General features: G+C 48.7%; 1 protein-coding gene across 7 annotated transcripts in view; it reads left to right on the top strand.

Moving 5' to 3' along the window:
* The window catches only part of akna (AT-hook transcription factor), a 271,963-nt gene that overhangs the window by 109,072 nt on the left and 136,464 nt on the right, over window positions 1-26,427 (top strand). For all 7 annotated transcript variants that reach the window (XM_072488305.1, XM_072488310.1, XM_072488309.1 and 4 more), the window contains 2 exons: window positions 12,468-13,744; window positions 15,264-15,338. In XM_072488305.1, the coding sequence (XP_072344406.1) occupies window positions 12,468-13,744; window positions 15,264-15,338 (1,352 nt within the window). The remainder of the gene's footprint in view (window positions 1-12,467; window positions 13,745-15,263; window positions 15,339-26,427) is intronic.

Below are 26,427 nucleotides of genomic sequence, written 5' to 3'. Positions count from 1 at the left end.
TGCGACCAGATTTGAGATTTGATGACCTCCAGAGATTTGGACTTCTGAACGAAGCCAAGTCACTTTGCACAATTTTTTTTTTTTAGAAAATATTTTATTGAGGCATTTATAATTTCAACATTTTAACATTCTAAACAACAGAGCGGTCCAGCATATGCAAAAACCCCATAATAACATACCCAACTTCCCCCCGCCCTAACTCCTAGCTACCCATATATTAGAGTCCCTGTCCTTATTCTTCATCCCTCTTACCCCCACCCCCCTCCTGCTGATGGTCAGTTTTCCTTAAAGAAGTCGATGAACGTCTTCCACCTCCGAGTGAACCCCTATATTGAACCTCTTAAGACAAACCTAATCTTCCCTAGCCTAAGAAACCCTGCCATGTCACTGACCCACACACCCGACTTTGGAGGCTCCGAGTCCCTCCATCCCAGTCAAATCCATCTCTGGGCCACTAGGGAGGCAAAGGCCAAAACGTCGGCCTCTCTACCCCCCTGGGCTCCCAGATCATCCGGCACTCCAAATATTGTCACCTCTGTGCTCGGAGTCACCCTCCCTTCCAGGACCTCTGACGTGACTTCTGAGAATCCTTGCCAAAACCCTCCCAGCTTCGGACAAGCGCAAAACATATGTACATGATTCGCCGGACTTCTCCCGCACCGCCCACATCTGTCCTCCACCTTCTCCAAAAACCTCCTCATCCGGGCCACAGTCATGTGAGCCCTGTGGACCACCTTGAACTGGATCAAGCTGAGCCTGGCACACGGCGAGGATGCATTGACTCTCCTCAGGGCCTTCGCCCATAGCCCGACTGCCAACTCTTCCTCCCACTTCCTCTGCACCTCCCCGATTGGGACCCCTTCCCACTCCATCACCTTATATATTTCCGAGACCCTCCCCTCCCCAACCCCTGTTTTAGACATCACCTTATCCTGTTGTCCCCTTAGAGGAACTTGCCTCCGGACAAAATCCCGTACCTGCAGGCACTGGAATCCAATCCCACCCGGTAACTTAAACTCCTCCTATAGCTCCTCCAGGCTAGGGAAACCCTCCTCAGGGAAGATATCCCCATATCTCTCAATCCCTGCTCGCTGCCACCTCCTAAAGACTCCGTCCAGACCCCCGGAGCAAACCTGTGATTATCACAGATCAGTGACCATACCGACGCCCCCTCCAGTCTCATGTACAGCTTCTATTGCCCCCACACTCTCAGGTCTGCCACTTCCACTGGGCTTGTGAAGTAATGAGCCGGCAAGAAAGGCAGAGGTGCCGTTAACAAAGTCTCCAAACTCGTACCATTGCACGATGCTGCCTCCACTCGTTCCCACACCGACCCCTCCCCCACTACCCATTTCCTAATCATCGAAATATTGGGCGCCCAGTAATACTTAATAAAATTTGGAAGGGCCAAGCCTCCCTTCTTCACTCTCGGGGCTTTCCCGGCCCATATAAAACCCGAGATCGCCGCGTTCATTTTCCTCAAAAATGCCTTGGGGATGAAGGTTGAGAGACACTGAAACACAAACAGCAATCTCGGGAGGACTTCACAGCCTGCACCCTCCCCGTCAATGACAGCGGTAGCACGTCCCATCTATAGAAGCCCCCTTTCATTTGCTCAATCGTCCTGTCCAAATTTAGTTTATGAAGCTGACCAGTCCCTTGCCACTTGACTCCACAGGTACCTAAAACTCCCTCACACCACTTTGAATGGCATCTCCCTCTGTCATTTCTCCCTTGCCATGACCGCAAAAACCTCGCTCTTGCCCATATTCAGTTTGTAACCTGAGAACCGGCCAAATTCCTCCAGTAATCCCATAATTCCTGCGATTTCCCCCCCAACGAGTCTGTTATATAAAGGAGTAAATCATCCGTATAGAGCGAGACCATATGTTCTATCACCCCTCTCACTATTCCCGGACAAATGCTCGCACTTTGCACAATTAAGTATTACACCGTTGTTACATTTTTAAGGAGCTCCATGTTTCGGGCCTGCATAGATGATGCCTATTTTCCACCAATGGCAATGTAAATATTGATATAGTGATTACAACTCATTCTCATTTATGGTGTAATTTGATAGCAAACAGGAAAGTTAACTTGGTTGTCTTTTTTTTAACTTTTCTCCTCCTCAGTAAGAAGCCGAAACTAACGGTAAAACCCTAACTGCAGCTAACTCAGCACACACCACGAGAAGAACCATCATTGTTCTAATCCTCGTGGAGGTCACTGCATTAGGATAATCAGATTCCCCGTGACCTCCACCGACTAAGAGCTTCCCCGGCAACGAGGGGGTGGGGCTTCCCTTAGTAGAGATTAGATCACAAGTATAAAATCCCGATCTGGGTGCATGGCGGGAGGGGAGAGCCTTCGGGGAGTGAAAATCTTCTATATCGTAAATTAACTTCACCTTTGCTTTCTACCTGCTTGGTCAATGCGTGCAGTTGTAGCGGATTCTACACTGGTGACGAGAATAAAGTGTAGCTTCCGTCGACACCAGATACCACACGCCGGAGACACTTTGTCCAGGCCTAGACAAGCCTCTCATCCATCCTCTGAAATGCCGCAGATCGGGAATCTCGAACAATTTCAAGCAGGGATCGATGACTAGAGACAGTATGTCGAGCACATGCAAATTTTTTTTTGTACCGACAGGATTGTCAGGGACGAACGGCAGACTGTGGTATTACACACGGCCTGCCTCATATAGAACCACACCCACTCGCATAAGCTGGATACATAGTCATTCGCCACATTGGTGGCCTTAATGAAAGGGCTTTTTGACCCGAAACCGCTGTTAATCGTCCGACGATTCAGACACAGTCAGAATCAACCAGCAACTTCCTGCCCCACCGCAGCAAATTAGCTGGAACCTACGAATTTGTTGCCACACTCAACCAGTCATTGTGAGACCAATTCATATGTGGAATCCGCGATGCCGACACACAAAGAAAACTGCTGGCTGTGACTGACCTAACTTCACAGCTCACCATGGAAATTGGCACCTCCCGTGACAGCGTGCAGCAAGGGGTCCAGGAGCGCCCAGGAACGGCAGACCTGAGCCTCGGCCACCAAACTGTGTGCCACCCCGGTTCCGCCCTGGAAGCAGAGCCCCGGCAGTGGGATACCCTCCACAGGGACACAGGCCACCGAGGCCCAGAATGCCTCAGAGCACCCTCCCCAACCACGAAGACCCAGAGATTTTGTCCGGCGGCTGCTGGTCATAGGACACAGGAGTGCAACCGACTCTGAGAGCCCTCCACCCCATCAGCGCGACCCTCACCCCAGGGAACAGGCCCACGACATGGACGACAAATCCTGTCGCAGGCTGCATTATGTGCCTTCATCTCCCCCATTCAATTTTTGTTGCAGGTGAATGAGCATTCCATCCACAGGTGCAGCGGTATTCATGGTTTGGTCTCCAGATGCTGACCCTCCTGGTCACCAATGCGACATACACTGGTGAACCGCTGGCAATCGCGGGTACTTCCATGGTCTCAGTAGAATACAGGCAGCAGATGTCAAACATTCCATTGGTGGTCGTAAATGGCAGCGGCCCGAGTATGTGACTGCTGCCCATCTCAGATTGGACTGGCAACGAGTTTGTCGAATGTACCCACATGGTCCTGAGGGGGTTCTGGACATAGAATCATAGAATTTACAGTGCAGAAGGAGGCCATTCGGCCCATCGAGTCCGCACCGGCTCTTGGAAAGAGCACCCTACCCAATGTCCACACCTCCACCCCATCCCCAGAACCCAGCAACCCCACCCCAACTAAGGGCGATTGTGGACACTGTGGGCAATTTAGCATGGCCAATCCACCTAACCCGCACATCTTTGGACTGTGGTAGGAAACCGGAGCACGCGGAGGAAACCCATGCACACACGGGGAGAATGTGCAGACAGTGACCCAAGCCGGGAATCAAACCTGGGACCCTGGAGCTGTGAAGCAATTGTGCTATCCACAATGCTACCGTGTTGCCCACGGGAGAAGTTTAGAATTCAGCAAAGAAGGCCCAAGGGATTGATTAAGAAGGGGAAAATAGAGTATGAGAGTAAGCTTGCAGGGAATATAACTGACTGTAAAGGTCTCTATAGATACCTGAAGATAAAAATATTGGTGAAGACAAATGTAGATCCCTTACAGTCAGAAACCGAGGAATCGTTTTTGTGGCCTCTTTTTTTTAAAACAGTTCGTTACATTGGCATGTTCCCGACCGTGTTTCAGAAGGGGTTAGGCACCATCAGAGGAGCTGTGGCCCGCATCAGCGTTGACCCGAATGTCCATTCGCGATATTGCCGTGCCCGGCATGCCCTTATGCATTACGGTTGAAAGTGGATGCAGAGTTGGACCCTCTCGAAGGTTTGAAGATAATATGCCCTGTCCAATTCTCTAACTGGATGACACCAGTCGTGCCAGTGGTGAAGCCTGATGCCACCGTCCACCTCTATGGAGGGACTACAAGATGATGGTCAACAGCATCTCTCATCTGGATCGTTATCCCAGCCCTAGTATTGATGATCTATGCGCCAAGTTCAGCGGTGGTTGGACATTTTTCAAATAGGTCATGAGCCATGCGTACCTCCGACTGCCTTTGGCCCCAGATTCCAGGCGGTTTGTGATGATCAACACACACTGCAGGTTACCTTTCGGGGTTTCTTCTGCTTGCGCTATCTTCCAGTGGTTGATGGAAAACATCCTGCGTGGACCCACGAGAATGGCGATATACCTTAACGATGTCCTGATCACAGGACCGTCTGACAGGGAGCATTTGGACAACCTGGCCGAGGTTGTCCGGCATTTCGAAGACGGGGGGGGGGCAATGCAACCACATGGGTTATCATATGGCTCACCATGGGTTGCCCCCCCATGGAGGAAAAAGTACAAGTCATCCGTCAGGCCCTGGTACCAATCGGACCGATGGAGCTACGCTTGTTTTTGGGCCAAGTAAATAACTGTGGCAAGTTTAGCCAAACATCGCCATGGTCTTGACCCCCTCCACCGTCTGCTGAAGAAAGGCCAATGTTGGGAATGGTCCCAGGCCCAGGAGATGCTTTTGTGTTGGTGAGGAAGCAGCTATCATCCTCCCATCAACTAACTCACTTTGACCCAACCAAGCCACTTGTTGACATGAGATGATTCCTGCTACGGGGTTGGGGCTGTCCTCCCCCACCAGATGGCCGATGGGTTGGAGCATCCCATATGTTTGCATCTCGCTCATTGGAGGATGCAGAGAAAATCTCAAAAATTGAGAAGGAAGGCTTGGCCATGATGTTTGGAGTTGCAAAATTCCATCAATACGTCTACAGCGATCACAAGCACCTATTGGGGACGTTTTTAAGGAAGAACGGGCGAGTTCCCCCCCTCCCCCCCACCATCGCCTCTGTGAGGATTCAGCGGTGGACGTACGAGTACGTTTTGGAACACTGCTCCGGGTCCGCGATCCTGCATGTCGATGCTTGAACCACCTCCGATGCTTGAACCACAAAAGGCATACAACACATCCATACCGTCCCGTACCACCAAGCATCAAATGGGTTAGCGGAGTGCGCAGTCCAGATATTCAGAAGTGGAATGAGAAAGCAGACCTCAGGGTTCTGGGAGACTCGTCTGACGTGATTCTTTTTTTGGCACCGGACAACATTGCAGGCCTCGACGGAAATCACTCCGGGCGAATTGCTGATGGGCCGTCGCCTTCATGCGCGGTGGAGTTCGTATTCAGGGGAGAATACAAACATTGGCGGGAACATCCGCCGGGGCCAGGATAGAGCCGAGGCTGACACAGGCCGATGTTTGCCTTTGCACACCTTCACTGCAGGAGAGCAGGTGTACATCTGCAAATTTGGGAAAGGCGCCACAAGGACCCCGGGCGTCGTGTTAGTCCAGACAGGATCGCTCTCTTCTCGAGTGAGGGCACAGGGGCACGAATTGAATCAAGTTCCGCACACATGAGTGCAGCCTCAACCGGGACCTGGGATTCATGTCGCATTACATTCATCCCCCACCATCTGGCCTGCGAAATCCTACCAACTGTCCTGGCTTGACACAATTCACACCTCTTTAACCTGGGGTTACCCCATCTCTGGATCTGTAAAGATTTAATCACCTGCTAATGCTCACATTCCAAGCATTATCTGGCATCTTTGAATCTGTCTATATATATGTTTCTTGAACATTCCTCTTCATTCACCTGAGGAAGGAGCAGTGCTCCAAAAGCTAGTGACATCGAAACAAACCTGTTGGACTTTAACCTGGTGTTGTAAGACTTCTTACTGTAGTTTAACCCTGACAGTGAACTGTCAGTCACCTTGTGCATTCTCCATGGCAATGCCTCTACCAATCAGCCTTGCTGCTAACCAATCAGCACTTTCTCTCCTCCAGCCCCACAAATCTTTGAGATATCTGCTCTGCTCGAAATCTGGCCTCTTCAGCTTAATTGCCCCATCATTGGTGACCCTGCCTGGAAGTTCCTTGAACCTCTCTGCTTCTCGAGCTCTCCTTCCTCCTTCAACATAGTTCTAAAAACATTCATCTTTAACTTCGCTTTTGGTCATCTGCTCTAATGCCTCCTTATGTGGCTCAGTGTAAACCTTTGTTTGAAAACATTCCTCTGAACGGCCTTGGGACACTTTATTACATAGAAGGCACTATTTGAATTAAAGTTGCTGTTTTTGCTCTCATTTTAACACTTTGATGAAATTGTTTTTTTAGATGTGAATAATTGAGCTGTTTGATTTGGTCAGGCTCAAACTGAGATATCCGGGTACTGAAACTTTAACTTATGGTTTGAATACTTTTAAAACTTATCCTGTCCTGAGAACCCTTTTTCTCATTCATTGTCAGAGGTGCTGTTGAAAGAAACCCATTGCTTAAACCCATTGCCTTTGAGGAATATTTTAATCTTCAAACACAGGGGTGCACAGAGTTTTAAAAAAGGAATAGAAACCTCCAGTGGTGCTATGAAAGGGCAAAAGACATCACCCAAGCAAACCACATGAGGGTGCTAGAATGGCAAATAACCTTCCATTAGTCCCAGGAATATATATTTTATGGAAACCTGAGACATCACCCAAACTGCAATAGACTGTGGCAGTGGGGAGCGATCAGCTGACTGTGACTAACAAAAATCTGTCTGATGAAATCCAAAATAACCAATCCCTGAATAAGGAAAATGAGAAAAAGGTGGAAAATGTTCACATCAAAGTAGAACTGGAAGACTTGCAGCTCAGGATTCAAACTGTGTACATATCTTTTAAAATACACAATAAACGAAAGTCTTCAATGAACCAAACTGTTTGAGATCTGAACAAACAAATTTCTGCGGTTGAGAAATTGTAGCGAGGGTTCAGGAACCTTAACCAGCAGTACAGCAATGAGCCATGTGTCACAGCAGGCACAAAAGATACTCAAAAGAAGTGTGGCCTTGAAAGACCTTTAAAGAACCAATATATGCCCCTGGAAAGACATCAGGAATAAAAAAAACATTTTGAATGCTACTTCAGAAAAAGCTACGTTGGAGCATTCAGTAGTGACAAAGCTATACACTGAAATGCAGAGTGAGAAGACAAAAGGTGAACAAGAAAATAAACAGTTGAAAGAGCAGCAAATTGACCTTCGGTGTCAAATTCCAAAACACAACATAACACTTGGACAACATGGCAGAATAAAGACCATCTTAAACTGCAGAATGGCAGAGCAGCAGAACAAACTCAACGAGACTCTGGTAAATTACACACAAACTTAAGATGAAGTAATTGAGCTTCACTACGAAAAGAAAAAACTGTTGACAAACTATAAAGACTCCTCAGGTAAGAATTTGTTCCTCTCGAATATCACAAAGGGAAACAAAATGAATTTAATGCCACCCTGAAAGAACAGATGGCAGGGAAAGCTCAGGAATGGTTTTTTTCAGGAGATAATAGTACATGAGGTACAAGAAAAAGACCACCTGGCTGAAGAAAACAGCTGCGCGTTTGAAAGGAATCTTGAAAAACATTACATTTCCAAAGAGACATACGACAAAATGAAAATCAAGAACAAAGAACGGCAAACTGAGGCAAAAGTTCTAACAGAAGAATGTAAGGTGTCTCAAAGACAACTGGCAGAAATGCGATGTGAGCTTGAAGATTCGCACAGACGAATTATACTGTGCTAAGGAAAAGCTGATCAGTGCCAAGAATCAACTTTTAGGTACGAATGATGGGTTTGTTAAGGAACAATAAGAACACTGGAGTGTTGCTCGCAGGAAGTAGAAAACGTGAAAGAGGACTTGAAATGCTTAAACTATGAGCTTGTACAAATAAATTGAACAAAGCTCGATCTTCAATTAAAAGTTGATAAATTTAGCGGGTGGCACAGTGGTTAGCACTGCTGCCTCACGGCGCTGAGGACCCGGCTTTGATCCCGGCGTCGGGTCACTGTCTGTGGAGTTTGTACATTCTCCTGGTGTCTGCGTAGGTCTAACCCCCACAAGCCAAAGAGGTGCAGGGTAGGTGAATTAGCCACGCTAAATTACCACTTAATTCGGTAATTAAAAAATTGATGAACTTCAAGAATATTTCTTGCAAACGTTGTGAAAAATGCCTGGAACAGGAGAAGGAATAGCGGAAGAATCAGACCAGCTGGTGGAATGTAGAATTAACCGAGAAATTTGGTGAACGCCGATTCAGCTCGATGGACATGACGGACAAGTTACGTCACATGAAAGGGCAAATCCAGACTTCGGAAGCAGAGAAGGAGAATTCTAAGAAACACATTGAGGATCCAATGAATGAACCCAGAACAGTCAGTGACCAGGCAAGAAACATTGTAAACAGAGCTAAATGCCCAGGTGAAGTTGTCAAATTTACATAAGAGTTCCACAGGTAACTCTGAGACAAAGACACCATACTTATCAGAGCGTTTGCTGAGACGAATGAAAAGACTCATAAGCTCAAACAGCAACTGGAAAAGAAGAAGACAATCAAAAATTTGTCTAAAATAGTGAAAGTGGTGCTAAGGAAGCTGCTATTGCTGAAGGCGAACGTCCATAATCTTTGAGATGACCAACATGAAGAACGAAGAAGAGAAAGTGCCAAGGAGACAAATAAAATGTCTGTCCGCCCATAAGCGAGTTGGGTAGCAGCAACCACCGAGCACTGCAGTAGCCGAACCAACCAAGTGTGGTTCAACACCAAGGAATGGAAGTAAAGAATGAAAGCACACTTGGATGTCAGTCCAACCACAAACCAACAGGAAGAACCACAAACAACACAGTCTACCACTCTTCTGAAGGAATGGTGAATGTGATAGAATCATAGAATTCCTACACCGCAGAAAAAGGCCATTCAGCCCATCGAGTCTGCAGCGGTCCTTGGAAAGAGCACACCACTTAAGCCCACATTTCCACCCTATCCCTGTAACCCAGTGACCCCACGTAATCTTTTGGACACTAAGGGGCAATTTAGCATGGCCAATCCACCTAAGCTGCACACCTTTGGACTGTGGGAGGAAACCGGTGCACCCGGAGGAAACCCACAGAGAAACGGGGCGAAAGTGCAAACTCCGCACAGTCACCCCAGGTCAGAATTGAACCTAGGTCCCTTGAACTGTGAGACAGCAGTGCTAACCACTGCGCCACCCTGCCACCCGAAAGATAGGGAAGGGTTGTGTGGTAACAGAACTCCAGACGGCCATCAGAGGATAGTAGCAACAGACAGTTTATTTAGAGGCAAAAACTATTTACAGAAAGTGTAAAGGAACTTTACAACATGTTTTTGAAAACTCACCACTATTCTTAGAAGTCCCCCTATACCAAAAACGGCCAACATTCTAAATGGTGATCAGGGATTCTCACTCCCCGACTCTGATGCAAGCTTCAGTGGGTGCTATTCAGGTCAAACTATATTTTCAAGTTATCCCCCAGTATAACCCATACCTTCACCGAAGATTTCATCTACTTACCACTTAGTAGCATCGATCCTGGGTCCCGCATTGCTAAGTAAGTAAAGTAGACTAATAACCACTGTTTCAGGTTAAAACTTTTAAGTTATTTTATTATTATATATTTTTAACAGATGCAATCACTGTCTTTACAGAAAAGTAAAACGATCTTCTTGCTTCTGGATCCTTCTGGTTGGTTGAAGGGACCTTCAGGCCCAACTTAACAATCAATCTTCTTTTTAAAATCTGGTCTTCTTTAGATGTATTCGCTGATGAGCTCGGTTGCTGTGTCCTATCTTTCCCATGTACAGAGCTGTGAGAGCTATCTCTGAGCTGACCCTGAGCTGAATCTGCCTACTTTTTAAATTCTAGTCTTCCTTAGATGTATTGCTATTTTAGCTCGGCTGCTTTGCCCTGTCTCTTTCCCATGACCGAGCGGACTGTAATCTGACTCTAGCTGCTTCTCCCTCTCTCTGAGTTCTGGTTGTCGTTCTGGTAGTTCCTGCCCTGGTCTCTCGGTTTATATTCTCTTTCTAACAATTACGTTTTTATGACGTTATTGTAAAGTAACTCTTATTTTCTTTGATTGTAAAAAGTATCTTTGATCTAAACAGTCTAATCCAACTAAGTATACATTTTGACATGACTTTATCTCATAGATCTGATTACATTGTGTCTGTCCTTTGTGGTGTTTAAAATGCTTTGGTTTCAAGAGGTGTTACTTTTAATTCCTGTCATTGCTATAGTTTTATTTTCCAATTGTGTCCTCAGCTCATAATTTTGACATTGATTTTGGCTTTGAATTATGTTTCTCGTAGACTGATAAACCTGGTATTAGCAAATTTTCACACTTAGAATTATCACCAAATTAAACTGAACCTCATCCATTCTTTTCCAGATCCTTACTACGATAGTTACTTTCAATGAAGGTGTGAGCCATTGTCTTTGGCTTCATTCAAAATCCTGTTTGTCTTGTTTGCTAAGCCTGCTTGACCAAGGATATCTGCATTTTACAATCCTTCCCTGGCAGCTGCTGTTAGCCCTTTGTGGGATCTTTCCCTACATTCTCTCATGTTTCTCTCAGACCAGATATTGCCAGACTTCCCTGTTTCAAATGACACATCTTTCCATATTATCAATTCCAAACACCAGCCAGTGACTAAAACTCTTTTTCCAGACTGGATATGTTCTGCGGGCTTTAATGGCCCCCAGCCTTCTGGAACCTCTCGTGCCTTGCCCTGATAGTCACGTGGCCTCTGAGGTCTGCCAAGGCCTCGGTCAGGGAGGTCACGTTTCCCCCTTCCCCGATATTTGCTGCAACAGGGTGGAAGGCCTCCAACCTGAACCTGTAAAATTCAAGGACCAGAAGGGTGCAGATGGGTGTTATAGCCCTGTCCCTGCATGGGACTCATCCAGCTGGGGATGATTGTTCTCTATTGTTGAGTGGGTTATGAGTTAACCAGCATTAGTATAATAGGTCAACTGCCATAGCAGCTGACAGGAAGGAGTGAGGGACCTGAGATGTGTAACCGGGCCCTGTGTAAATACTGCTGTTATGCTGAATAGATATCTTTCTTAGCAACTCCTTGGACTCCCCCTTGCCGTTTACTTCAATGGCGCAATGAGAATGTTGCAATAATGTTAATGCAGTGATGGCAATAGTGTAACAATTGCAATAATGTGGTAACAACAATGTAAAGGCATGACACTGATAATATAAGACATGAACTTGTATAACTCCATATGCATTGGATAAAAACTTGGGAAGAGCTGTTGTATAAGCGTCTGGAAACTGGGACTGAGTACATGACCCAGAAGTCAGAATCAGTGTGATGTTGAGCCAAAGATGTGTAAAGACACCTAAACCTGGAGATAGTTCCTCGGCTGTACACTTTACTATACATGTACAAATAGCTCCAATGCATAATAAAGACTTGCATTAACCCACTGAAGACTATGAGGACTTCCTTAAGATATACCGTTCTGGAACAAATACCCTCCCAACACAAACCAGGAATAAAATGTGCTCTCAGACAAATGACTGATCTTCTTGCGAGTCTGATAACAGAGCAAGCTTCCCGAAGTAATGGGTGGAAAATAAACATGGCGAGAGCAGACTAAAGATTCAGCTCAAATTCTATTGGAATTAAAATTATTTGTGTTAGTAAAATTATTAACCGTGGCACAGAACCAGATACTCACCAAGTCCTGGTTGCTTTGAACCGAATTGCAAATTTTGGCAAATAAATTCTAGAATTATGCCACATATAGTGGTCTAATTTGCTGCTGGAACAGTGCTAGATATTTTAACAGATTGTTGCAAGCAAACACAACAAGGGATCACTTTCGCTTGGTTGATGCTGTCAAAGGCCTGATGTCAGTTCAACTGCCCAGTTAAACACCACTCATGATTTTCACTTCCATTGAGGGACGTTTAACAGGCAGTCAAGTTGAACAGTGCGTGTTTTACAATCTAATGCAACGTCAAAATCAGCCGCAATTCTATGGTTTGCTATGCTCTCACAGTGTACCTTTATCAATTTCTAGATGATTCGGAACCACAGGAGGAAGATGGGATTCTCAGCCGTCAGGATTCAAAATCTCACTGGCGTCCTGAACGAGACCATCAGCTTGACATGACTGAAGACGAGAAGGAGCAGGCGAGCTTTCTACTTCGAAATGAGGTCGGTACCAGCAAGGAGGAGGATAGTATCGAGGAGTACTCTGACTTGCCATATGATGAGCAAACTGAGGAGGCTATTCCAAGCCTGCTGAGAGACCCATGGTGCAGATATGAAGTACACAACAATGCGCAAAGTATATTGGATCGTGGCGATGATTTTTCAGTGCCAAGTATACGGGACCATGCAGATAAACTTTCTGACCAGTCTGATGAGAGCACAAACTGCTCAAAGACTCAGGGTAAAGACCCCAATCTATTGGCACAGGATTGTTATTCCGAGGACTTTGAAGCCACCTATTCCAAAAAATTAGATGTGTTGGAATTGTCCCAGAATGACAAGGCATTAGCATCTGCCGGTGAGGTTAGAAAGGCGAAGCAGGACGACCCTTCATTTAATTACACAATGTTGCATTTTAATCAGGACTTGCTAAGACACCTCTCGGCTGAAGACCTAGCGAGTGGCCCAGATATTGTGGCTGAGACCATTCCAGACTCATCGTGTACTGATAGTGTTGAAGAGTCAGTGGGTAGGTTTTCAAACAAAGGCAAAGGTTTGACGAAAGGAAATCAGGATTCTGGATCTGCTAACGAAAGGCAAAAAGATAAAAGCACCAGATCTGAGCTCAGTAGACCAGCCTCGAATAAACAAGTTAAATTAACTCATCAACAAAAATACCCGTATACCCTTGGCAAACCGCATGTTTTAAATGATAACAGCACTGGTCAGAACTCGAAAGCAAACAGGCAAATAAAAACACTGACTCCCCAAAAGACAGCTCTTAATGTAAGAGCTTCCAGAAGCAATTCATCCAAGCCGTTATCAAGAAAGATAACTTCAGAAACATCAATGTATGGACGAGGCCGGCTCAATTACCCACTCCCTGATTTCTCGAAAGTGGAGCCAAGAGTTAAATTTCCAAAGGACGAACAAGCCTATCAGAGACCCAGGACTAAACCTGCCCTCTCAAGGGGCAACAGAAATGATTCTCGGTTTCTACTCCACTCTCCTGCAGAGATCGTCCGCCAGGTGCTGCAAAGCAGCAATGAATGTTCTTTGATCACTGCAACACCCCCCGGGATAAATGTGGTGGGGGAGTTCAAGTCGCCGCAGCAAGCAACAGAAATGGTTTACCAACTACAGGTAACTAGAATGAATCGTGGCATTGCTAACTTTGTTGTGGAGCTAACTTCAGCCAAACATATTAATGTTCGGAGAATGCTGAAGGCCATTTGCTAAGCTGGCTTGGGTCATAGACATAGAACACAGAACATAAAGTGCAGAAGGAGGCCATTCAGCCCATCGAGTCTGCACCGACCCACTTAAGCTCTCACTTCCACCCTATCCCCGTAATCCAATAACCCCTCCTAACCTTTTTGGTCACTAAGGGCAATTTATCATGGCCAATCCACCTAACCTGCACGTCTTTGGACTGTGGGAGGAACCCGGAGGAGACCCACGCAGACATGGGGAGAAAGTGCAGACTCCGCACAGACAGTGACCCAGTGGAGAATCGAAACTGGGACCCTGGTGCTGTGAAGCCACAGTGCTAGCCACTTGTGCTACCGTGCTGCCCCTAATTGAACAAGATTGAGGATTGGGTCAAAATGAGGGAATAACATAGCCGGGGCTTTGATGCTCGATTTTCACTTGTGTTCACAACCCAGGTTGCCCCAAAGATTTTTAATGTCATGGAGGCACATAAGAAGTGTTGTCACTGTCACGTTTTAGGAATTGTGGTAGCCAGTTCATGCATTGCAAAAGCTTATAAACAATACAGTGATAGTAAGCATATGATTTGTTATTTGTTGAGGGATAAATATTGTCCAGGACACCAGAGAGAATGTCTCTGTTCTTCTTTGAAATGCCATGGAATCTTTGCATCCAACTGGGAAGACTGATGGAGTCTCGTTTAATGAAAGAAGATGTCTCCGCCAGTGCAGCACTCCCTCAGAACTGCACCGAGTAGATATTTCTTTCCATTCGCCACTTTTCCAACTGAGAATTATTAACTGTAACTTTGGGTCAATATTTTATACCGAATACCCAGAAATGATTGTGATATCAGGGAGCAAACGTTTAATGTGTTGAGAAGACTGAAACATATTTGTTTACTTTTACAAAGGAGCAAAAATAAAAGGGTCTGGATTCTCTGTCCATTCACAGCAACAGGATTCTCCAGTCCCGCTGAAGTGAATGGGAGATTTGGGTGAGCGCCAAATTCTCTGTCCTCGCTAGCAGCGGTGACGGGGCGGACTCGCAACGGGGACTCCCAGTCATGCTTAACACTTGTGCTAAAATGGTGGACAGTGGAACGTCTCCAGAATGGGTCTCACATTTTTCACTCCTCCCATCAAGAGGAGTGGTAGCCTTAGTTGACTGAGACTGTTAATCATGTTATGTCCTAATGATGCCCTTGCTAAAGTTATTACTCCATTTCACCGGTGCTTGCCATTTTATTTGGTTTGCCGGCAAACATCTCAAAAAGCACACCCGCAAATATTTTTCCAAACCATTGTACACCTGCCTGAGATGTGGAAAGTCAACCAGCCACCGATGTTCAGTTCCAGCTGAGCTGTACTCTCTGCCACCCTCGGCGTATGAGGCCATCACCGAGCACCTGTGAACCGCAATCACTTGATTTATTTTCTTCTTCCAACAGGAGGATTATCGCCGTCTCCTCACCAAATATGCTGAAGCAGAAAATACCATTGATCGATTGAGAATTGGGGCTAAGGTAGGAAGATACCGAAACCAAATCGAAAAATACAAAGACTTGCGTTTGCATCACACTTTTGACAAACGCCAGACATCTCAATGAAGACATTTTGAAGTGTAGTCACTGTTGTAATGTAGAAAATGCAGCAGCCAAATTGAGCACAGCAAGGTCCCACAAACAGCCACATGGTAATGAAATGAAATGAAAATCGCTTATTGTCACAAGTAGACTTCAAATGACCAGATAATGCATTCTTTTGTGATGTTGACTGAAGTATAAACACTGGCCAAGATTTCCGGGGATCACCCAGGTCTTCTTTGAAATAGTACTATGGGATCTTCCCGAGCAGGACAGGTGGGGCTTCTGTTACATGCCTCCTTGGAATGATGTCACCTCTGACAGTGCACTGTTCCCTCAGTTTCACACTGGGGTATCAGCCTTGAATGTTGTGCCCAAGCCCCGGCATGGACTCAGTGGCCCCAGAGCCACCGACCTACACTCAGCTGACATGCTATGGCATAAAGGAAATACTTGAATTCTGAGGTTGTGGCTTGCTGACTAGAAATGTAGACCCATTAAGCAAGACTTTGTTTCAGTGATTGTGTAATATAAACTGAGGTCACAAATGTATAATAGTCACCAAAAAGTGCAATTGGGATTTCAGGAGAATCTTCTTGAACCAGTCAGTGATGAGAATTTAGAAGTTCCTACCGCAGGGAGCCATTGAGGTGCAGGGAAAATAGATAAAGAGGAGGGAGAAGTACTTAGTCGAATGTGACGATCAACTTCGATGAACAGGAGTGGATGGGGGTTTGTTTTGAGCATAAATGCTGATATGGACCAGATGGACAAAGTAGCCTGTTGTGCCGGAGATCCTAGGTAATATATAATAGATTTTCCTGACCTTCATATGGAGTTTGGTGACATTCCATATTATAATTCATTTTGAAATGACTTTTCCTGACAGCAGTGCCGTTTACGATTCACCCTAATCTGGAGCAGGCGGGGAAGCTTTCTGTACTGGGGGGGGGGCATAGGAATAGAGAATAAAGAACAGTAATTCTGCTTCATTCGATCAAGGCCCTGATGCCTTTGTTTCACAATAGTTTCTCATTGTGGAGTGGGGAGGGATTGATTTTCAACACATGGCCACCTGTTTCTCACCTGAAAAACAGGCCTCTGGCAAGTGAAGACTGTGCTACAGATTTGAGGAAATCGCAAAACGGCCCACTGAGTCCTACACCGACCCTCTGAAAGAGCACCTTACCTAGGCCCACTCCCCTGCCCTATCCCCATAACCCCACCTGACCTACACATCTCCTGGACACTAAGGGGCAATTTATCATGGCCAATCCACCCAACCTGCACATCTTTGGACTGTGGGAGGAAACCGGAGCACCCGGAGGAAACCCACGCAGGCACAGGAAGAACGTGCAAACTCCACACAGAGAGTGACCCAAAGCTGGACTCAAACCCGGGTCCCTGGCGCTGTGAGCCAGCACTGCTAACCACTGTGCCACCGTGCCACCACAAAGTGCTCAATACTAGTGCATCCTCCACTTTATTCTCGGTCCTGTGCAAGAAACTGCCAGCCTCTTCTCCCCATGTTGCCAACCTTTGAAAGAGTTCCCTCCATCCACCCTGTCCCAAACTCCTGACACATGGCCCTCCAGCACATGTACACATCCCTCTGTACTCAATGCACCAACTGCACCATTTACTGCTGCAACATCCTTTTGTGTGCTGTTGGTCTCATGTGTCACATTTAATTCAGTCAATGTCAACTCTTACCTGCTACGCGTACCTTCCCCATTCTCTGCTGGAGAATAGTGCTATTTTGACAGTTGGGAGGCGCTATTGCATTAAGTTGTCATCTCGACTTTCTGCAAGTGGAGTCTGTAAAAGTTGTTGAGACGGCTTCTCAGTTCAATAATTAATGGTGGCAACATGAAATGTAGAGGGTTCCATCTCTGCTACTCCACTACTGGGCTGATATCTGGGGTTTGAGTATCTGTGTGTGTCTCTCTCCAGCTGGCACTGATCCTTCAGAGGCCAGGGGATGCCGCACTGGGACACCTCCACGGAAGAGAGCACTGAATCAAGCCTGCCGTTTATCCCTAACCGGAAGCCTGAGGCTTATATCACACAGATATCCAGACCCCCACCAATGCCCAGGTGATTCTCTCTCTTGCCGGTGGTGCAACACCCACCCGGTTTCTACTTCGCTGGAGTAGCTTTCCCAAGAGAGAGAATAGGACACTGCTGTTTATTACCTAACCAGCAGCCTGTCCTGAGTGAATGGGTTCGAATCGTTCAAGATGACCCTAGATTCTCGACCCCGGAATTAAGGTGAGGAATATCTTAACAATGACTTGGTCAGAGATCGCTGGTGAGAGATTGAAGAATTGAAACGACTCCAATTATCAGCAAATCGAGGTTTATTGCAAAACACAGGTCAAAATCATCAAACAGAAGAAATTATAATAAAATCTTAAACTCTAACACAAACTAAGTCTATTCAGGAAGTACTATAACGGACACAACGTAAAATCTTATTGTTACACAGTTTTAGCAATGGCACAAAACACAAATCAAGTCCCCTGCCCCAAAGCCTCAACCACTATCAAGGTCAAGGGAGTTTCGCAAGCTGCTGCAGGGTACTTACGGTCACAGGCTGCGAGAGGTCAAGTCGAAGGTGGAGAGGTCAAGCCAAGAGACCCTCAATCGAAACACAGCCCCTTTTATATCCGTTTTACCTGGCTTTTTCCTGTGTTCGGCCAGCCCCTTTTGCATTGAATTGGTAAGGTTTAAAGTTCCCGCTGGTCCCGCCCCCTTTGAGCCGGTCAGACCTGTCGACTTCCGGGTTTTCCTCCCCTTTGCGTTGTATCGGTCCAAGTTTAAAGTTCCCGCTGGTCCCGCCCCCTTTGAGCCGGGCAGACCTGTTGACTTCCGGGTTCTCCTCGCAGGTCCGCTCCTTCCAGCCAGGCAGACCTGTCCCGATTTGAATTTGGCGCCGACTCCGCCCCCTCCACCCAGTGAGTTCCTGCCGGCGGCTCCTGTCAAGATTGGAGTACCTCCCCCAGGTCCGCCTCCAACTTGGTTTTTTCTACCGTTTATCTTCAAGGGGCTTTTCCAGCGCAATATACTGAGCCCAGACAGTCTGCTTTTTGGGATAACAAGGTTAAGCTCCCTTGTGAAGATTTTCAAAGTCTTCCATCTGCTCCGGAGATCGCTGCTATTCTCACCTTGCTATGTTGATGGGGTGTTGATTGGATTCTGCTCTGGTGGAGGCCAAGTCATTTACATCTGCATGGGGCTATGACCATACCATTGTCCTGCTTGCAGGCAGGCCCCCTGTGTAATCCCGTGCCCCTTTGTCTGTATTTTAATCTTATCTAGTTGTCTGGCTCCTTCTTCCTTGTAGCTCCTGGGGGGGGGGGGGTTTGTAAATACCTATGCCCCTACTCAGCTCAGCGGACCAAGCCTGCTGGGAAATTTGGTTACGTTCCCTTGGCTGAAAAGTGTCCAGTTTACAGTCTCTGGGTTTTATTCTTGGGCAGTCCAAAAAGGGCCGAATTGCCCGAAAACCTTACAGAAAGCTGTGAGAATCCATCTTAGCCAGGGTCCAGTTATCTGCATTTAGCAGCGATTTTGAGCTGATTCCTCTCGGAGACAACAATGAACCCGGGACTAAGGTAACGATTATTGCTCACGGTGCTTAATGCTTTTCTCCCTTCTCTGTTTGAATTGATAAGTAGCTGTTTGTGGTAGTCACCACTGATTGTTATTAGAGGTAATACGGTAAGGCTCCTGTACTACAGGTACGGGGGTAAATCCCTGCCTGCTGGCTCCGCCCAGTAGGCAGAGTATAATTGAGTGTGCACACCGAGCTGCTCCCTTCTGGTAGCAGCTGCAGGCGGCCACGCATCTCTGCTTAATAAAGCCTCGATTACTCTCTACTCTCGTCTCGCCGTGATTGATAGTGCATCAATTTATTAAGCAGAGATATTACAGCAATGGAACTACGCATCAAGCCAGATCGCCTACAGCTGCACCCGCAAGCAGCCAATGCCACGTAAGCCTTCGACCACTGGCTAGCTTGCTTCGAAAGCTACCTCGGATCAGCGACTGTACAATCCTCGGACGCACAGAAGTTCCAGATCCTGTACTCACGTGTGAGTTCCGAGGTTTTTCCCCTTATCCGGGATGCACCCATTTACCCTGAAGCTATGGAGCTTCTGAAAGGACACTATATCCGGCCGATCAACAAACTCTACGCCAGGCACCTCCTGTCCACGAGGCATCAATTCCCCAATGAGTCATTAGACGGTTTCTGGCGTGCCCTGCACATCCTGGCGAGGAACTGCGACTGCCAGGCAGTTTCGGCCGCTGAACATACAGAACTCTTAATCAGGGACGCTTTTGTTACGGGCATGGGGTCAGCGTACATCCGCCAGCGCCTATTAGAAGGGGTACGCTCGACCTCGCGGCGACCAGGCAACTCGCAAACTTGTTAACGGTAGCCTCCCATAACATACAGTCGTATGCCCCTGACCGCACGGCGCCCTCATGGACATCGTGGGCACCACCAGTGGCCGCCCCCAGCCAACCCCAAGCCTGCGCAACGCGGCAGCCAGCCAACCCCGGGCGGGCCCAAATGCTATTCCTGCGGGCAAGCAAAGCACCCCCGGCAGCGCTGCCGGTGCAGAGTGCAATCTGCAAGACCTACGGGAAGAAGGGACATTTCGCTGCTGTGTGCCAGGCCCGGTCGATCGCTGCTGTATCTAGGCCCAGTGTTCCTGCACCCCCCACGTGCGGCCTGTGGGTGCCGCCATTTTGTCCCCGCAGACCGTGGGTGCTGCCATCTTCCTCCCAGCAGACCACGTGCGGCCCGTGGGCGCCGCCATCTTTAATGCCACGCATCATGTGTGCCCCGTGGGCGCCGCCATCTTCGGCACCATTCTGGACGGCGCCTCAAACCCCTGCTCGTCGGGCACTTCATCTGGCACCGCCGCCGACCAGCCCGGGGCCTATCAACACCAGCCGCAGCTCGGCTCCATCACGCTCGACCAGTCCCGACCGCACAACCACGCAACCGCGACGACGGCGGTGAAAGTCGATGGGCACAAGACATCTTGCCTTCTTGACTCCGGGAGCACGGAAGGCTTCTTCCACCCCCCTACGGTAAGGCGCTGCTCCCTCCCGGTACACCCCGTTACCCAGAGAAGCTCCCTGGCCTCCGGATCACATTCTGTTGAAATCCGGGGATACTGCATCGCCAACCTCACCGTCCAGGGCGTAGAGTTCAGCAACTTCCGGCTCCACGTCCTCCCCAACCTTTGCGCTGCCCTGTTACTCGGCCTGGACTTCCAGTGCAACCTCCAAAGTCTAACTCTAAAATTTGGCGGACCCTTACCACCTCTCACCGTATGCGGCCTCACGACCATTAAGGTCGACCCACCTTCCCTGTTTGCAAACCTCACCCCGGATTGCAAACCCGACGCCACCAGGAACAGATGGTACAGTGCCCAGGACAGGACCTTCATCAGGTCGGAGGTCCAGCAGCTGCTGCGGGAAGGCACCATTGAGGCCAGCAACAGCCCTGGAGAGCCCAAGTGGCAGTAGTAAAGACTGGGGAGAAACACAGGATGGTCATTGACTACAGTCAGACCATCAATCAGTACACGCAGCTCGACGCATACCCCCTCCCACGCATATCTGATATGATCAATCAGATTGCACAGTACCGGGTCTTCTCCACAGTGGACCTGAAATTTGCCTACCACCAGCTCCCCATCCGCAAGGCAGACCGCCAATACGCTGCGTTCGAAGCAGGTGACCACCTTTACCACTTCCTTAGTGTTCCTTTCGGCATCACTAACGGGTCTTCCAACGTGAGATGGACCGAATGGTTGACCGGTACGGACTGCGGGCCACCTCCCCGTGCCGAGATAATGTCACCATCTGCGGCAACGACCAGCAGGACCACGATGCTAACCTCTTCAAATTTCTCCACACCGCTAAACTCCTTAACCTCATGTACAATAAAGAGAAGTGCGTGTTCCGCACCAACCGCTTAGCCATCCTTGACTATGTTGTGGAAAATGGAGTTCTAGGGCCTAACCCTGACCGCATGCGCCCCCTCATGGAACTCCCCCTCCCCCACTGCCCCAAGGCGCTGAAACGATGCCTGGGGCTTTTCTCGTATTATGCCCAGTGGGTCCCTAACTATGCGGACAAGGCCCACCCACTCATCCACTCTACAGTTTTCCCCCTGACGGCTGAGGCCCGCCAGGCCTTTAACCGCATCAAGGCAGACATCGCCAAGGCCACCATGCACGCGGTCGACGAGACCCTCCCCTTTCAGGTCGAGAGCGATGTATCGGGAGTAGCTCTTGCCACCACCCTCAAATAGGCAGGCAGACCCACGGCATTCTTTTCCCGCACCCTCCGTGCCTCCGAAATTCGGCACTCCTCTGTCAAAAAGGAGGCTCAGGCCATCGTGGAAGATGTGCGGCATTGGAGGCATTACCTGGCCGGCAGGAGATTCACTCTCCTCACTGACCAATGGTCAGTTGCCTTCATGTTTAACAATACGCAGCGGGGCAAGATCAAAAAGGATAAAATCTTAAGGTGGAGGATCGAGCTCTCCACCTATAATTACGAGATTTTGTATCGCCCCGGGAAGTTCAACGAGCCCCCGATGCCCTATCCCGAGGTACATGTGCCAGCGCACAAGTGGACCGACTCCAGGCCCTACACGATGGTCTCTGTCACCCAGGGGTCACCCGGTCCTTTCACTTCATAAAAGCCCGCAACCTGCCCTACATTGCGGAGTTCAGGGCTGCCACCAGAGGCTGCCAGGTCTGCGCGGAGTGCAAACCGCACTCTACCGGCCTGACCGAGCGCACCTGGTGAAGGCCTCCTGCCCCTTTGAATGCCTCAGCGTGGACTTCAAAGGGACCCTCCCCTCCACCGACCGAAACACGTACTTCCTGAATGTGGTCGATGAATACTCCCGATTCACCTTCGCCATCCCATGGCCCGATATGACGTCTGCCACGGTCATTAAAGCACTCAACAGCATCTTCGCTCTGTTCGGTTTCCCCGCTTAGTCCACAGCGACCGGGGATCCTCCTTTATGAGTGATGACCTGTGTCAGTTTCGCTCAGCAAGGGCATTGCCTCGAGCAGGACGACCAGCTACAACTCCCGGGGAAACGGGCAGGTGGAGAGGGAGAATGGGACGGTCTGGAAGGCCGTCCTGCTGGCCCTGCGGTCTAAACATTTCCCGCTCTCCTGCTGGCAGGAGGTCCTCCCCGACGCACTCCACTCCATTCGATCACTACTCTGCACTGCAACTAATGAAACCCCCCATGAACGTCTCCTTGCCTTCCCAGGAACTCCACCTCCGGGGTTTCGCTCTCAACATGCTGGCAGCTCCAGGACCCATTCTCCTCTGCAAACATGTGCGGATCCACAAGGCGGACCCATTGGTCGAAAGGGTACAGCTGCAGCATGTGAACCCGCAGTACGCCTACGTGGCGAACCCCGACGGCCGCCAGGACACAGTCTCCCTCAGGGATCTGGCACCAGCTGGATCCCCACCCACGGCCCACCACCCGACACCCCCTCCTCCGATTGCCCCGATTGCCCCGGTGCCACCCACCCTCCCCCCAGCGCACCTCACTACAGCCCCCGCCCCAGGACGATCCATCCTCCCACTGGTTCCACCCAGGGATGAAGACGAGGACAACACGCTCCCGGAGTCACAGGCGACCAAGTCGGCGCCTGCATCACCACCGGGACCGAGGCGCTCACAGCGGAGGATCAAGGCACCCGACCGGCTGAATTTGTAAATTTTCACCAAACTGTAAACTTTAAATTTTCACAAACCTGTAAGTTTTTCCACCACCCCCGCTGGACTCTTTTTTAACGGGGTGAATGTGGTAGTTGATGTGTTGGGTGCTCTGCTACACAGACGAACCAACAGGGTTGCGAATGGTACAACTCTGTTTTATTGCTAACATCTATTTACAGTGGTAAACTGGTTACTGAGGTTCGATCTTGACCCTAGAATCTGTGGACCTATTACTAATACTACCTTGTAGTGGCACTCAGCACATGGTGGATGTCTGAGTGGCTTGTAATGAGCTCTGTGCCCTGAGCCGTCTCCTGCTGGAATGCTCAGGAAGTGTCATGTTCCCTGTTTTGTACTGTGTATGCTCTTGCCTGTGATTGGCTGTGGTGTTGTGTGTGTGTTGATTGGTCCGTTGATCTGTCCATCAGTATGAATGTGCTGTGATGTTTACCTGAATACCATGACATCTTCCCTTTTGTACAAGAACATGTGCCTATGTGGTTATAAATAGAGATGTGTACTGAGTGCAGCTGAATGTGTGTGTGCAATATCTACAGCATGTACATGGGGCTAAACTATATACAAGGGGCGATGTCGGGTGCGACATAACAACGAGGTTGTACCATAAACAAAGAACGGGGAAATGTTGAACGACAAAAACAAACTCCTGTAACGACAACAGAAACATATTAACACAGTGGTATTATGAGTTCAGTGTACAAACAGGCTCATACGTCCAGTCTAGTAGTTGGGCGACGAATTCGGGTTGACCGTTAGGGTGGCACACCATTCATCACCCGGATTGACAGTGTTCACTTGCAACGGCTGGTGGGTCCTGGCTGGAGACATCCGGTTCCCGTCAATGGCCGCAACATGGAAGGCGTCCCGGTCGTCTGTGTCACTGGTCTGGATATCGTCCGGACACGACTCGTAGTAAGGAGGCTGAATGGTCCGCACGTCCCTGCGAGGCTGTCGGAATTGGGGAACATTGGCAGGTCGAACTGCTCGACAGCAGGCAGCGTAGTGGCCCATCTTGCCACAGCGGAGGCATTGTCGGTTTCTTGCGGGACATTGCCGATTTAAATGTGCGGCTCCGCAGTTGCCGCACGTCGTGACGTCATGGCGTTCGTTGCGCCACCGCGCATGCGCAGTTCGGTCTTGCGTCGAGCGCGCCTGCGCATCACGTCCCTCTGTGACAACGTCGTTTTTGGTGCGCACAAACGCGGGAGGCCTCGAAAAGCACGCAAAATGGCTGCCCTCGTCCGGGCCGCGAGCCGGGAGGAACTCGATCGCCTGGACCCGTTCGTCCTCGTAGGACGCCTGCCTTGCCGATCCGGCCGCGTAGGACCCCTGCCGCGCCGATTCGGCCGCCTGAAATTGGGAGTAGTGGCTAGTCACGTTTTCATGCAGGACACAGCCTTCGATGGCGGAGGCTAGGGTGAAGCCTTTTATTTTTAAGAGCTGCTGGCGTAGGGTGCCCGAGGTGACCCCAAAAACGATCTGGTCCCGAATCATGGAATCGGAGGTGGTGTCGTAGCCGCAGGACTGCGCGAGGATACGGAGATGCGTAAGGAAGGATTGAAAGGGCTCATCCTTACCCTGCAGGCGCTGCTGGAAGAGATACCTCTCGAAACTCTCGTTGACCTCAACGTTGAAGTGTTGGTCGAGTTTGAGAAGGACGGTCTTGTACTTGGTCTTGTCCTCACCTTCCGCGAACCCCAGGGAGTTGTAGACATGGATGGCGTGTTGACCTGCCGTGGAGCGGAGGATGGCGATCTTTCTGGTGTCTGAAGCGCTCTCCTTTTCGTTGGCTTCCAGGAAGAGCTGGAAGCGCTGTTTGAACAGCTTCCAATTAACGCCGAGGTTTCCAGCGACTTGTAGCGGCTGCGGTGTGCTGACGGTGTCCATGGCGCAGGGTGGCAGATTCCAGAGGATCCGGAGGTAGGTCCCACAGTTACTCCTGGTACTATGATGTGTTGGGTACTCTGCTACACAGACGAACCAACACGGTTGTGAATGGTACAACTCAGTTTTATTGCTAACATCTATTTACAGTGGTAAACTGGTTACTGAGGTTCAATCATGACCCTAGAATCTGTGGACCTATTCCTAATACTATCTTGTTGTGGCACTCAGCACATGGTGGATGTCTGAGTGGCTTGCTATGAGCTTTGTGCCCTGATCTGTCTCCTGCTGGAATGCTCAGGAAGTGTTGTGTTCCCTGTTTTGTACTGTGTATGCTCTTGCCTGTGAATGGCTGTGGTGTTGTGTGTGTGTTGATTGGTCCTTTGATCTGTCCATCAGTATGTATGTGCTATGATGTTTACCAGAATATCATGACAGTAGTCACCACTGATTGTATAATAGTTGTTATTAGAGGTAATACAGTAAGGCTCCTGTACTACAGGTACGGGGGTAGATCCCTGCCTGCTGGTTCCGCCCAGTAGGCGGAGTATAAATGTGTGTGCACACCGAGCTGCTCCCATTCTAGTAGCACCTGCTGGAGGCCACACATCTCTGCTTAATAAAGCCTCGATTACTCTCTACTCTCGTCTCTTCGTGATTGATAGTGCATCACCGTTTTCCTCAATTGGGCCCCGTGTATTTTTTACAATGCCTCTTAATATGTGTCGCCATTGGACAGAATATACATATCATCAAGTTTATTGGAGCAGCTTTATATTTGTCAGTGCAAAGTGAGCAGTGAGCTTCTGGGGTTCGGAGTATTATTTCGGACGTCTGTGGCACCGTGGAGCAAACCCTGCTCTCTCCTCTCGCCTTGCTCAGCCTCCAGTGGTTTAAGAAAACATTCCATTATGTAGCAATGTATGTTCATGATAATGTATGATATGTATGGTGGCTACAAGCCCATCGTGGGTGTGGTGTGTTTAAGACTGCCCTAAGTGTTTCAATTGTTTGAACAGTTCTCTTAACTGTTCCCTTTGATTCCTAGGGACAAAATCCACAGGCAGTCCATAGATTGAAATGGCACGCACCCACTAACAGGGCTGTAATTCGGGTGAATCAAAGAAAAATCTACACCAATGCCCCTGAAGTGCAACTATTTTTAAATGAGTACTGCCTTCATCAGTCACATGGGACAGGAGCTGTTTCTGTTTATTGCAGCGTGCCTTTTGCCTGGCAGTGATTTGTTTTGGCAAAAGTTTAGTTTTGTATGTGTTCATGAGTGCGTGTGTTTAGGAAACATACATCAAATGTTTAGGAAACAGCTTTCACGAGGACCTCT

Source organism: Scyliorhinus torazame, chromosome 22 (assembly GCF_047496885.1).
Source record: "Scyliorhinus torazame isolate Kashiwa2021f chromosome 22, sScyTor2.1, whole genome shotgun sequence".
Taxonomy (NCBI): domain Eukaryota; kingdom Metazoa; phylum Chordata; class Chondrichthyes; order Carcharhiniformes; family Scyliorhinidae; genus Scyliorhinus; species Scyliorhinus torazame.
The sequence above is the reverse complement of the archived record's forward strand: the minus strand, read 5'-3'. Positions and strand labels throughout refer to the sequence as shown.